Genomic DNA, 14,290 nt, shown 5'->3' on the forward strand with positions numbered 1-14,290 from the left:
CACTCCCACTCCCCACAATCCCAACACATTCCCATTCATTCCCACACTCCCCAATCCCAACACATTTCCGTTCACTCCCACACACCCCAATCCCAACACATTCCCGTTCATTCCCACACTCCCCAATCCCAACACATTCCAGTTCACTCCCACTCCCCACAATCCCAACACATTCCCGTTCACTCCCACACTCCCCAATCCCAACTCATTCCCGTTCACTCCCACACTCCCCAATCCCAACACATTCCCGTTCATTCCCACTCACCCCAATCCCAACACATTCCAGTTCATTCCCACTTTCCCCAATCCCAACACATCCCCGTTCACCCCCACACTCCCCAATCCCAGCACATCCCCGTTCACCCCCACACTCCCCAATCCCAGCACATCCCCGTTCACCCCCACACTCCCCAATCCCAACACATTCCCATTCACTCCCACACTCCCCAATCCCAATACATCCCCGTTCACTCCCACACTCCCCAATCCCAACACATTCCCATTCACTCCCACACTCCCCAATCCCAACACATTCCCGTTCACCCCCACATTCCCCAATCCCAACACATTCCCGTTCACTCCCACATTCCCCAATCCCAACACATCCCCGTTCACCCCCACACTCCCCAATCCCAGCACATCCCCGTTCACTCCCACACTCCCCAATCCCAGCACATCCCCGTTCACCCCCACACTCCCCAATCCCAACACATCCCCGTTCACTCCCACACACCCCAATCCCAACACATTCCAGTTCATTCCCACACTCCCCAATCCCAACACATTCCCGTTCACTCCCACACACCCCAATCCCAACACATTCCCGTTCATTCCCACAATCCCCAATCCCAACACATTCCCGTTCACTCCCACACTCCCCAATCCCAACACATTCCCGTTCATTCCCACACTCCCCAATCCCAGCACATCCCCGTTCACCCCCACACTCCCCAATCCCAGCACATCCCCGTTCATCCCCACACTCCCCAATCCCAACACATCCCCGTTCACCCCCACACTCCCCAATCCCAGCACATCCCCGTTCACCCCCACACTCCCCAATCCCAGCACATCCCCGTTCACCCCCACTCTCCCCAATCCCAGCACATCCCCGTTCACCCCCACTCTCCCCAATCCCAGCACATCCCCGTTCACTCCCACACTCCCCAATCCCAACACATCCCCGTTCACCCCCACACTCCCCAATCCCAGCACATCCCCGTTCACTCCCACACACCCCAAACCCAACACATTCCCGTTCACTCAAACACTCCCCAATCCCAACACATCCCCGTTCACCCCCACACTCCCCAATCCCAGCACATCCCCGTTCACCCCCACACTCCCCAATCCCAGCACATCCCCGTTCACCCCCACTCTCCCCAATCCCAACACATCCCCGTTCACCCCCACACTCCCCAATCCCAGCACATCCCCGTTCACTCCCACACACCCCAATCCCAACACATTCCCGTTCACTCCCACACACCCCAATCCCAAAACATTCCCGTTCATTCCCACACTCCCCAATCCCAACACATTCCCGTTCACTCCCACTCCCCACAATCCCAACACATTCCCATACATTCCCACACTCTCCAATCCCAACACATTTCCGTTCACCCCCACACTCCCCAATCCCAACACATTCCCGTTCATTCCCACACTCCCCAATCCCAACACATTCCCGTTCACTCCCACACTCCCCAATCCCAACTCATTCCCGTTCACTCCCACACTCCCCAATCCCAACACATTCCCGTTCATTCCCACTCACCCCAATCCCAACACATTCCAGTTCATTCCCACTTTCCCCAATCCTAACACATTCCCATTCATTCCCACTCTCCCAAATCCCAACACATTCCCGTTCACTCCCACTCTCCCCAATCCCAACACATTCCCGTTCACTCCCACACTCCCAAATCCCAACACATTCCCGTTCACTCCCACTTGCCCCAATCCCAACACATCCCCGTTCACTCCCACACTCCCCAATCCCAGCACATCCCCGTTCACTCCCACACTCCCCAATCCCAACACATCCCCGTTCACTCCCACACTCCCCAATCCCAGCACATTCCCGTTCACCCCCACACTCCCCAATCCCAACACATTCCCGTTCACTCCCACACTCCCCAATCCCAACACATTCCCATTCACTCCCACACTCCCCAATCCCAACACATTCCCGTTCACCCCCACATTCCCCAATCCCAACACATTCCCGTTCACTCCCACACTCCCCAATCCCAACACATCCCCGTTCACCCCCACACTCCCCAATCCCAACACATCCCCGTTCACCCCCACACTCCCCAATCCCAACACATCCCCGTTCACCCCCACACTCCCCAATCCCAACACATCCCCGTTCACTCCCACTCTCCCCAATCCCAACACATTCCCGTTCATTCCCACACTCCCCAATCCCAACACATTCCCGTTCACTCCCACACACCCCAATCCCAACACATTCCCATTCATTCCCACACTCCCCAATCCCAACACATTCCCGTTCACTCCCACTCCCCACAATCCCAACACATTCCCATTCATTCCCACACTCCCCAATCCCAACACATTTCCGTTCACTCCCACACACCCCAATCCCAACACATTCCCGTTCATTCCCACACTCCCCAATCCCAACACATTCCAGTTCACTCCCACTCCCCACAATCCCAACACATTCCCGTTCACTCCCACACTCCCCAATCCCAACTCATTCCCGTTCACTCCCACACTCCCCAATCCCAACACATTCCCGTTCATTCCCACTCACCCCAATCCCAACACATTCCAGTTCATTCCCACTTTCCCCAATCCCAACACATCCCCGTTCACCCCCACACTCCCCAATCCCAGCACATCCCCGTTCACCCCCACACTCCCCAATCCCAGCACATCCCCGTTCACCCCCACACTCCCCAATCCCAACACATTCCCATTCACTCCCACACTCCCCAATCCCAATACATCCCCGTTCACTCCCACACTCCCCAATCCCAACACATTCCCATTCACTCCCACACTCCCCAATCCCAACACATTCCCGTTCACCCCCACATTCCCCAATCCCAACACATTCCCGTTCACTCCCACATTCCCCAATCCCAACACATCCCCGTTCACCCCCACACTCCCCAATCCCAGCACATCCCCGTTCACTCCCACACTCCCCAATCCCAGCACATCCCCGTTCACCCCCACACTCCCCAATCCCAACACATCCCCGTTCACTCCCACACACCCCAATCCCAACACATTCCAGTTCATTCCCACACTCCCCAATCCCAACACATTCCCGTTCACTCCCACACACCCCAATCCCAACACATTCCCGTTCATTCCCACAATCCCCAATCCCAACACATTCCCGTTCACTCCCACACTCCCCAATCCCAACACATTCCCGTTCATTCCCACACTCCCAAATCCCAACACATTTCCGTTCACTCCCACACTCCCCAATTCCAACACATTCCCGTTCACTCCCACACTCCCCAATCACAACACATTCCCGTTCACCCCCTCATTCCCCAATCCCAACACATTCCCGTTCACCCCCTCATTCCCCAATCCCAACACATTCCCGTTCATCCCCACTCTCCCCAATCCCAACACATCCCCGTTCACTCCCACTCTCCCCAATCCCAACACCTTCCTGTTCACTCCCACTTTCCCCAATCCCAACACATTCCCATTCACTCCCACTCTCCCCAATCCCAACACATTCCCGTTCACTCCCACACTCCCCAATCCCAACACATTCCCGTTCATTCCCACTCTCCCCAATCCCACACATTTCCGTTCACTCCCACTCTCCCCAATCCCAACACATTCCCGTTCACTCCCAATCTCCCCATTCCCAACCCATTCCCATTCATTCCCACTCTCCCCAATCCCAACCCATTCCCATTCATTCCCACTCTCCCCAATCCCAACACATTCCTGTTCACTCCCACTCTCCCCAATCCCAACACATTCCCGTTCACTCCCACTATCCCCAATCCCAATACTTTCCCGTTCATTCCCACTCTCCCCAATCCCAACACATTCCAATTCACTCCTACACTCCCCAATCCCAACCCATTCCCGTTCACTCCCACACTCCCCAATCCCAACACATTCCCGTTCACTCCCACTCACCCCAATCCCAACACATTCCCGTTCATTCCCACTTTCCCCATTCCCAACTCATTCCTGTTCACTCCCACACTCCACAATCCCAACACATTCCCATTCATTCCCACGCTCCCCAATCCCAACACATTCCTGTTCATTCCCACACTCCACAATCCCAACCCATTCCCGTTCACTCCCATCTCCCAAATCTCAACGCATTCCCCTTCATTCCCGCACTCCACAATACCAACACATTCCCATTCATTCCCACACTCCCCAATCCCAACACATTCCCCTTCTTTCCACACTCCACAATCCCAAAACATTCCCGTTCATTCCCACACTCCCCAATCCCAACACATTCCCCTTCATTCCCACACTCCCCAATCCCAACCCATTCCCGTTCACTCCCAGTCTCCACAATTCCAACCCATTCCCGTACACTCCCACTCTCCACAATCCCAACACATTCCCATTCACTCCCACTCTCCCCAATCCCAATCCATTCCCGTTGAGTCCCACACTCCCCAATCCCAACCCATTCCCGTTCATCCCAACTCTCCATAATCCCAACCCTGGGTGATCCGTGTCCCTGGGTGATCCGTGTCCCTGGTGATCCGTGTCCCTGGGTGATCCGTGTCCCTGGGTGATCCGTGTCATTGGGTGATCCGTGTCCCTGGGTGATCCGTGTCCCTGGGTGATCCGTGTCATTGGGTGATCCGTGTCCCTGGGTGATCCGTGTCCCTGGGAAATCCGTGTCCCTGGGTGATCCCTGTCCCTGGGTGATCCGTGTCATTGGGTGATCCGTGTCCCTGGGTGATCCGTGTCCCTGGGTGATCCGTGTCACTGGGTGATCCCTGTCCCTGGGTGATCCGTGTCATTGGGTGATCCGTGTCCCTGGGTGATCCGTGTCCCTGGGAGATCCGTGTCCCTGGCTGATCCGTGTCCCTGGGAGATCCGTGACCCTGGGTGATCCGTGTCATTGGGAGATCCGTGTCATTGGGAGATCCTTGTCCCTGGGTGATCCGTGTCCCTGGGTGATCCGTGTCACTGGGTGATCCGTGTCCCTGGGTGATCCTTGTCCCTGGGTGATCCGTGTCCCTGGGTGATCCATGTCATTGGGAGATCCTTGTCCCTGGGTGATCCTTGTCCCTGGGTGATCCGTGTCCCTGGGTGATCCGTGTCCCTGGGTGATCCGTGTCCCTGGGAGATCCGTGTCTCTGGGAGATCCGTGTCATTGGGAGATCCGTGTCCCTGGGTGATCCGTGTCCCTGGGTGATCCGTGTCCCTGGGAGACCCGTGTCCCTGGGAGATCCGTGTCCCTGGGATTTCCGTGACCCTGGGTGATCCGTGTCCCTGAGAGATCCGTGTCCCTGGGAGATCCGTGTCATTGGGAGATCCGTGTCGCTGGGTCATCCGTGTCCCTGGGTGATCCGTGTCCCTGGGTGATCCGTGTCATTGGGAGATCCGTGTCCCTGGGTGATCCGTGACCCTGGGAGATCCGTGTCCCTGGGTGATCCGTGTCCCTGGGAGATCCGTGTCCCTGGGTCTTCCGTGTCCCTGGGTGATCCGTGTCCCTGGGTGATCCATGTCATAGGGAGATCCATGTCCCTGGGAGATCCGTGTCCCTGGGAGATCCGTGTCCCTGGGTGATCCGTGACCCTGGGTGATCCGTGACCCTGGGTGATCCGTGTCCCTGGGTGATCCGTGACCCTGGGTGATCCGTGTCCCTGGGAGATCCGTGTCTCTGGGAGATCCGTGTCCCTGGGAGATCCGTGTCCCTGGGTGATCCGTGTCCCTGGGTGATCCGTGTCATTGGGAGATCCGTGTCATTGGGAGATCCGTGTCCCTGGGAGATCCGTGTCCCTGGGTGATCCGTGTCCCTGGGTGATCCGTGTCCCTGGGAGATCCGTGTCCCTGGGTGATCCGTGTCCCTGGGTGATCCGTGACCCTGGGTGATCCGTGTCCCTGGGAGATCCGTGTCCCTGGGAGATCCGTGTCACTGGGTGATCCGTGTCCCTGGGTGATCCGTGTCCCTGGGATTTCCGTGTCCCTGGGAGATCCGTGTCCCTGGGATTTCCGTGTCCCTGGGATTTCCGTGTCCCTGGGATTTCCGTGTCCCTGGGTGATCCGTGTCACTGGGAGATCCGTGTCACTGGGAGATCCGTGTCCCTGGGAGATCCGTGTCATAGGGAGATCCGTGTCCCTGGGTGATCCGTGTCCCTGGGTGATCCGTGTCCCTGGGTGATCCGTGTCCCTGGGAGATCCGTGTCCCTGGGAGATCCGTGTCCCTGGGAGATCCGTGTCCCTGGGAGATCCGTGTCCCTGGGAGATCCGTGTCCCTGGGAGATCCGTGTCTCTGGGAGAACCGTGTCTCTGGGAGAACCGTGTCTCTGGGAGAACCGTGTCCCTGGGAGATCCGTGTTCCCGGGAGATCCGTGTCCCTGGGATTTCCGTGTCCCTGGGAGATCCGTGTCCCTGGGAGATCCGTGTCACTGGGAGATCCGTGACCCTGGGTGATCCGTGTCCCCGGGTGATCCGTGTCCCCGGGTGATCCGTGTCCCCGGGTGATCCCTGTCCCCGGGTGATCCCTGTCCCCGGGTGATCCCTGTCCCTGGGTGATCTGTGTCCCTGGGTGATCCGTGTCATTGGGAGATCCGTGTCCCTGGAAGATCCGTGTCCCTGGAAGATCCGTGTCCCTGGGTGATCCCTGTCCCTGAGAGTTCCGTGTCCCTGGGAGATCCCTGTCCATGGGAGATCCCTGTCCATGGGAGATCCCTGTCCCTGGGTGATCCGTGTCCCTGGGTGATCCGTGTCCCTGGGTGATCCGTGTCCCTGGGAGATCCGTGTCCCTGGGTGATCCGTGTCCCTGGGTGATCCGTGTCCCTGGGAGATCCCTGTCCATGGGAGATCCCTGTCCCTGGGTGATCCGTGTCCCTGGGTGATCCGTGTCATAGGGAGATCCGTGTCCCTGGGAGATCCGTGTCCCTGGGTGATCCGTGTCCCTGGGTGATCCGTGTCCCTGGGTGATCCCTGTCCCTGGGTGATCCCTGTCCCTGGGTGATCCGTGTCCCTGGGTGATCCGTGTCCCTGGGAGATCCGTGTCCCTGGGTCATCCGTGTCCCTGGGTCATCCGTGTCCCTGGGTGATCCGTGTCACTGGGAGATCCGTGTCCCTGGGAGATCCGTGTCCCTGGGTGATCCGTGTCCCTGGGTGATCCGTGTCCCTGGGAGATCCGTGTCCCTGGGAGATCCGTGTCCCTGGGAGATCCGTGTCCCCGGGTGATCCGTGTCCCTGGGAGATCCGTGTCCCCGGGTGATCCGTGTCCCCGGGTGATCCGTGTCCCCGGGTGATCCGTGTCCCCGGGAGATCCGTGTCCCCGGGAGATCCGTGTCCCTGGGTGATCCGTGTCCCTGGGTGATCCGTGTCCCTGGGAGATCCCTGTCCCTGGGTGATCCCTGTCCCTGGGTGATCCGTGTCCCTGGGTGATCCGTGTCCCTGGGAGATCCGTGTCCCTGGGTGATCCCTGTCCCTGGGTGATCCGTGTCATAGGGAGATCCGTGTCCCTGGGTGATCCGTGTCACTGGGTGATCCGTGTCCCTGGGAGATCCGTGTCCCTGGGAGATCCGTGTCCCTGGGTGATCCGTGTCATTGGGTGATCCGTGTCCCTGGGTGATCCGTGTCCCTGGGTGATCCGTGTCCCTGGGTGATCCGTGTCCCTGGGAGATCCGTGTCCCTGGGTGATCCGTGTCCCTGGGTGATCCGTGTCCCTGGGAGACCCGTGTCCCTGGGAGACCCGTGTCCCTGGGAGATCCGTGTCCCTGGGTGATCCGTGTCATTGGGAGATCCGTGTCCCTGGGAGATCCGTGTCCCTGGGTGATCCGTGTCCCTGGGAGATCCGTGTCCCTGGGTGATCCGTGTCCCTGTGAGATCCGTGTCCCTGGGAGACCCGTGTTCCTGGGAGACCCGTGTTCCTGGGAGATCCGTGTCCCTGGGAGATCCGTGTCCCTGGGTGATCCCTGTCCCTGGGTGATCCGTGTCCCTGGGTGATCCGTGTCCCTGGGAGATCCGTGTCCCTGGGTGATCCCTGTCCCTGGGTGATCCGTGTCCCTGGGTGATCCGTGTCCCTGGGAGATCCCTGCCCCTGGGTGATCCGTGTCTCTGGGTGATCCGTGTCCCTGGGTGATCCGTGTCCCTGGGTGATCCGTGTCTCTGGGTGATCCGTGTCACTGGGAGATCCGTGTTACTGGGAGATCCGTGTCCCTGGGAGATCCGTGTCCCTGGGAGATCCGTGTCATTGGGAGATCCGTGTCCCTGGGTGATCCGTGTCCCTGGGTGATCCCTGTCCCTGGGAGATCCGTGTCCCTGGGAGATCCGTGTCCCTGGGTGATCCGTGTCCCTGGGTGATCCGTGTCTCTGGGAGATCCGTGTCATTGGGAGATCCGTGTCCCTGGGTGATCCGTGTCCCTGGGTGATCCGTGTCCCTGGGAGATCCGTGTTATTGGGAGATCCGTGTCATAGGGAGATCCGTGTCCCTGGGTGATCCGTGTCCCTGGGTGATCCGTGTCCCTGGGTGATCCGTGTCCCTGTGAGATCCGTGTCCCTGGGTGATCCGTGTCATTGGGTGATCCGTGTCCCTGGGTGATCCGTGTCCCTGGGAGATCCGTGTCCCTGGGAGATCCTTGTCCCTGGGTGATCCGTGTCCCTGGGTGATCCGTGTCATTGGGAGATCCGTGTCATTGGGAGATCCGTGTCATTGGGAGATCCTTGTCCCTGGGTGATCCGTGTCCCTGGGTGATCCGTGTCCCTGGGTGATCCCTGTCCCTGGGTGATCCCTGTCCCTGGGTGATCCGTGTCATTGGGTGATCCGTGTCTCTGGGAGATCCGTGTCTCTGGGAGATCCGTGTCATTGGGAGATCCGTGTCCCTGGGTGATCCGTGTCCCTGGGAGATCCGTGTCCCCGGGTGATCCGTGTCCCCGGGTGATCCGTGTCCCCGGGTGATCCGTGTCCCCGGGTGATCCGTGTCCCTGGGTGATCCGTGTCCCTGTGAGATCCGTGTCCCTGGGTGATCCGTGTCATTGGGTGATCCGTGTCCCTGTGAGATCCGTGTCCCTGTGAGATCCGTGTCCCTGGGTGATCCGTGTCATTGGGTGATCCGTGTCCCTGGGTGATCCGTGTCCCTGGGAGATCCGTGTCATTGGGAGATCCTTGTCCCTGGGTGATCCGTGTCCCTGGGAGATCCGTGTCCCTGGGAGATCCGTGTCCCTGGGTGATCCGTGTCCCTGGGTGATCCGTGTCCCTGGGTGATCCGTGTCATTGGGTGATCCGTGTCATTGGGTGATCCGTGTCCCTGGGAGATCCGTGTCCCTGGGTGATCCGTGTCCCTGGGTGATCCGTGTCCCTCGGTGATCCGTGTCCCTGGGAGATCCGTGTCCCTGGGAGATCCGTGTCCCTGGGTGATCCGTGTCCCTGGGAGATCCGTGACCCTGGGTGATCCGTGTCATTGGGAGATCCGTGTCATTGGGAGATCCTTGTCCCTGGGTGATCCGTGTCATTGGGAGATCCGTGTCCCTGGGTGATCCGTGTCCCTGGGTGATCCCTGTCCCTGGGTGATCCCTGTCCCTGGGTGATCCGTGTCCCTGGGTGATCCCTGTCATTGGAGATCCTTGTCCCTGGGTGATCCTTGTCCCTGGGTGATCCTTGTCCCTGGGTGATCCGTGTCCCTGGGTGATCCGTGTCCCTGGGTGATCCCTGTCCCTGGGTGATCCATGTCATTGGGAGATCCTTGTCCCTGGGTGATCCTTGTCCCTGGGTGATCCGTGTCCCTGGGTGATCCGTGTCCCTGGGTGATCCCTGTCCCTGGGAGATCCGTGTCCCTGGGAGATCCGTGTCCCTGGGTGATCCGTGTCCCTGGGTGATCCATGTCCCTGGGTGATCCATGTCCCTGGGTGATCCATGTCATTGGGAGATCCTTGTCCCTGGGTGATCCTTGTCCCTGGGTGATCCGTGTCCCTGGGAGATCCGTGTCCCTCGGTGATCCGTGTCCCTGGGTGATCCGTGTCCCTGGGTGATCCGTGTCCCTGGGTGATCCTTGTCCCTGGGAGATCCGTGTCCCTGGGTGATCCGTGTCCCTGGGTGATCCGTGTCCCTGGGTGATCCCTGTCCCTGGGAGATCCGTGTCCCTGGGAGATCCGTGTCCCTGGGTGATCCGTGTCCCTGGGTGATCCGTGTCCCTGGGTGATCCGTGTCCCTGGGAGATCCGTGTCCCTGGGAGATCCGTGTCCCTGGGAGATCCGTGTCCCTGCGAGATCCGTGTCCCGGGGAGATCCGTGTCCCTGGGTGATCCGTGTCCCTGGGTGATCCGTGTCCCTGGGTGATCCGTGTCCCTGGGTGATCCCTGTCATTGGGAGATCCTTGTCCCTGGGTGATCCTTGTCCCTGGGTGATCCGTGTCCCTGGGTGATCCGTGTCCCTGGGTGATCCCTGTCCCTGGGTGATCCATGTCATTGGGAGATCCTTGTCCCTGGGTGATCCTTGTCCCTGGGTGATCCGTGTCCCTGGGTGATCCGTGTCCCTGGGTGATCCCTGTCCCTGGGAGATCCGTGTCCCTGGGTGATCCGTGTCCCTGGGTGATCCATGTCCCTGGGTGATCCATGTCATTGGGAGATCCTTGTCCCTGGGTGATCCTTGTCCCTGGGTGATCCGTGTCCCTGGGAGATCCGTGTCCCTCGGTGATCCGTGTCCCTGGGTGATCCGTGTCCCTGGGTGATCCGTGTCCCTGGGTGATCCGTGTCATTGGGAGATCCTTGTCCCTGGGAGATCCGTGTCCCTGGGTGATCCGTGTCCCTGGGTGATCCCTGTCCCTGGGAGATCCGTGTCCCTGGGTGATCCGTGTCCCTGGGTGATCCGTGTCCCTGGGTGATCCGTGTCCCTGGGAGATCCGTGTCCCTGGGTGATCCGTGTCCCTGGGAGATCCGTGTCCCTGGGAGATCCCTGGGAGAATTGAGGCTGTGACCCTGAGAGACCCATGACAGGGCTGACCGGACACATCCTGACCCTGGGGGTCAGGACCTTTGCCCCCACTGCGTCCTGTCACATGTCACCCCCAATGGTGGGGGCTCAGGGATTAAGGTGGTCTCTCCAACTGCCTGCAGGAACTCTGACCAGCAGCCTGCCCGCGAGGTGCACCCCCCCTCCCCATCCTCTAGACATTCCCCCCCCTCCCCATCCTCTAGACCTTCCCCACCCTCCCATCCTCTAGACCTGCCCCCCCCTCCCCCATCCTTAGACCTTCCCCCCCTCCCCATCCTCTAGACCTGCCCCCCCCCTCCCATCCTCTAGACCTGCCCCCCCCTCCCCCATCTCTAGACCTGCCCCCCCCTCCCCCATCCCTCTAGACCTGCCCCCCCCTCCCCCATCCTCTAGACCTGCCCCCCCCTCCCCCATCCTCTAGACCTGCCCCCCCCTCCCCATCCTCTAGACCTGGCCCCCCCCTCCCCCATCCTTAGACCTGCCCCCCCCTCCCCGTGCGAGTTTCTCACCCGGATTTTGACTTGTGTCCGTCTGCGAAGCCACTTGCCCTGGGGCAGCGGGGGGGAATAGTCTGAGATCTCCAAGTCGCTGCCTTCCAACTCCACCTTCTGCTGCTTCATCACCTGGTCGGGGAGGAGCTCATCGTCAAACACAGAGGCCATTCGGCCCCCCCCCCCCTCCCCCCTCCCTCCCCAAGGATCTTCCATCCCCCTGAGTTAACCTGCCCCTGCTAACCCCCTCCGGTCCCCTGGTTTAGACCGACCCAGGGTGCACTGGTCATGTTGTCCTCGGTAAGGTGAGGTCACCCTCGTCTTCACCACTGGTCACCACTTTAACAGGAGGGATGTGGGGGCTTCGGAGAGAGGGGGGGGGGGCACAAAGGATTTACCAGGATGCTGCCGGGATTAGAGGGGGATGGTCTCTCAGGAGAGGCTGGAAGAACTCAGGCTGGTCTCGGTGGAGCGGAGGAGGCCGAGGGAGACTCGGTCGAAGATGATACAACGCTGAGACGCAGAGATGGGGTTGATGGTGAGAACCCTTCTCCCCAGAGTTAAAACGTCGAATATTAGGGGGACGTGCATTTACAGGGAGGGGGGGGGGCAAAGTTCAAAGGGGAGGTGAGGGGCAGGTTTATTACACAGAGAGGGGTAGGAGTGTGGAACGCACAGCCAGGGGGTGGGGGGGGGGAGGCAGGTACTATGGGGGGGGGGGGGTTTAAGGGGCTTTTAGATAAACACATGGATATTTAAGGAATGGAGGGATTCAGACCAGGGCAGGGAGAAGGGGTGACTGTAATTTGGTGTCGTGTTCGGTACAGCAACATGGGCCGAATGGCCTGTTGCAGTGATTCCAAACTGTGTGGAAACAGGCCCTTCAGCTCAAAAGGTCCACACAGACCCTTCGAAGATTAACCCACCCAAATCCATTTCCCTCTGACTAATGCACCTGACACCATGGGACAATTTCCCACGGCCAATCCCACCCTAACCTGCCCATCCCTGGGCACTATGGGACAACTTCCCATGGCCAATCCCACCCTAACCTGCACATCCCTGGGCACTATGGGACAATATTCCCACGGCCAATCCCACCCTAACCTGCCCATCCCTGGGCACTATGGGACAACTTCCCATGGCCAATCCCATGGGAGTAAACTGGAGCACCGGAGGAAACCCACACAGACATGGGAGAATGTGCAAACTCCACACAGACAGTTGCCTGAGGAGGGAATTGAACCTGGGTCCCTGGTGCTGTGAGGCAGCAGTGCTAACCACTGAGCCACCATGCCACAGCCCAGTGCTGTATTGTTCCATGTTCTACCCAGTGACCTGGGCTGAGGAAACATTTCTGTATTTGTGATGTGGGACAGGGTCGATGGAGCCAAGGATTTTCTCCTTCCAAAGCATTTTACCTTCTGCTCATTAGAAGCATTGTTGACACAGCAAACGGCCCCAGAACTGAGGAAAGACCAATCAGTGCCCAGTTAGGACGGGGTGCGGGGGCTGGGAATAAGGTCAGCAACAAGGAGCTGATCATGTCGAAGTGTGACTGAGCGAGTCTCTGCCGACGAGCAACAATGTGATTGGTTCGCAGGCAGTCAAACAATTTGGGGTACAGGAGCTAGATCACACCTCCACCAGCTTCAGTGACGGTCTGCCTGTTCTCTGCAGATAAAGCTGCAATAGCTGCTCTCACAGTCACCCCCTTGAACAACAACACCCAGGCTGTTTTTTTCTGTATTTCTGACTGTGTCTTGCTGTGTTAGCTGAATGGCCTCCTGCTGTTCCCCTGTGTAACAGGCTGGGAAGGGGCTGAATGGCCTCCTGCTGTTCCCCCTGTGTAACAGGCTGGGAAGGGCTGAATGGCCTCCTGCTGTTCCCCCTCTGTGACAGGCTGGGAAGGGGCTGAATGGCCTCCTGCTGTCCCCCCTGTGTGACAGGCTGGGGAAGGGGCTGAATGGCCTCCTGTTATTCCTATATAAAACATGGCCTCCTGGGAGTAGAGGGAGCTTTACTCTGTATCTAACCCGTGCTATCCCTATCCTGGGAGTGTTTGATGGGGACAGTGTAGAGGGAGCTTTACTCTGTATCTAACCCCGTGCTGTCCCTGTCCCCTGGGAGTGTTTGATGGGGGGACAGTGTAGAGGAAGCTTTACTCTGTATCTAACCCCGTGCTGTCCCTGTCCCTGGGAGTGTTTGATGGGGGACAGTGCAGAGTGAGCTTTACTCTGTATCTAACCCCGTGCTGTCCCTGTCCTGGGAGTGTTTGATGGGAGGGACAGTGTAGAGAGAGCTTTACTCTGTATCTAACCCCGTGCTGTCCCTGTCCCTGGGAGTGTTTGATGGGGGACAGGGTAGATGAAGCTTTACTCTGTATCTAACCCCATGCTGTCCCGGTCCCTGGGAGTGTTGATGGGGGACAGTGTAGAAGGAGCTTTACTCTGTATCTAACCCCGTGCTGTCCCTGTCCCTGGGAGTGTTTGATGGGGGGACAGTGTAGAGGAAGCTTTACCTGGCGTAGTAGAAATGCCACAACATCGGTGGATTCCCAGTAGCTGGCGTGGAAGAGATGTGGGAGGGTGACAGTGGGGAAGGCAGTGAGACCATCAGGACAGTACAGAGCATAATCA

General features: G+C 59.0%; 1 protein-coding gene across 1 annotated transcript in view; it reads right to left on the reverse strand.

Annotated features, from left to right (window-relative positions):
• The window catches only part of LOC140474373 (membrane-associated phosphatidylinositol transfer protein 3-like), a 47,337-nt gene extending 33,053 nt beyond the window's left edge, over positions 1-14,284 (reverse strand). The window contains exons 1-2 of the mRNA XM_072567689.1: positions 14,173-14,284; positions 11,670-11,783 (exon numbers count right to left, since the gene is read on the reverse strand). Coding sequence (XP_072423790.1) covers positions 11,670-11,780 — 111 coding nt within the window. The 5' untranslated portion in view covers positions 11,781-11,783; positions 14,173-14,284. The remainder of the gene's footprint in view (positions 1-11,669; positions 11,784-14,172) is intronic.
• Positions 14,285-14,290: the final 6 nt, after the last annotated feature.

The sequence above is a fragment of the Chiloscyllium punctatum genome, unplaced genomic scaffold (genome assembly GCF_047496795.1).
Source record: "Chiloscyllium punctatum isolate Juve2018m unplaced genomic scaffold, sChiPun1.3 scaffold_964, whole genome shotgun sequence".
Classification (NCBI taxonomy): Eukaryota; Metazoa; Chordata; class Chondrichthyes; order Orectolobiformes; family Hemiscylliidae; genus Chiloscyllium; species Chiloscyllium punctatum.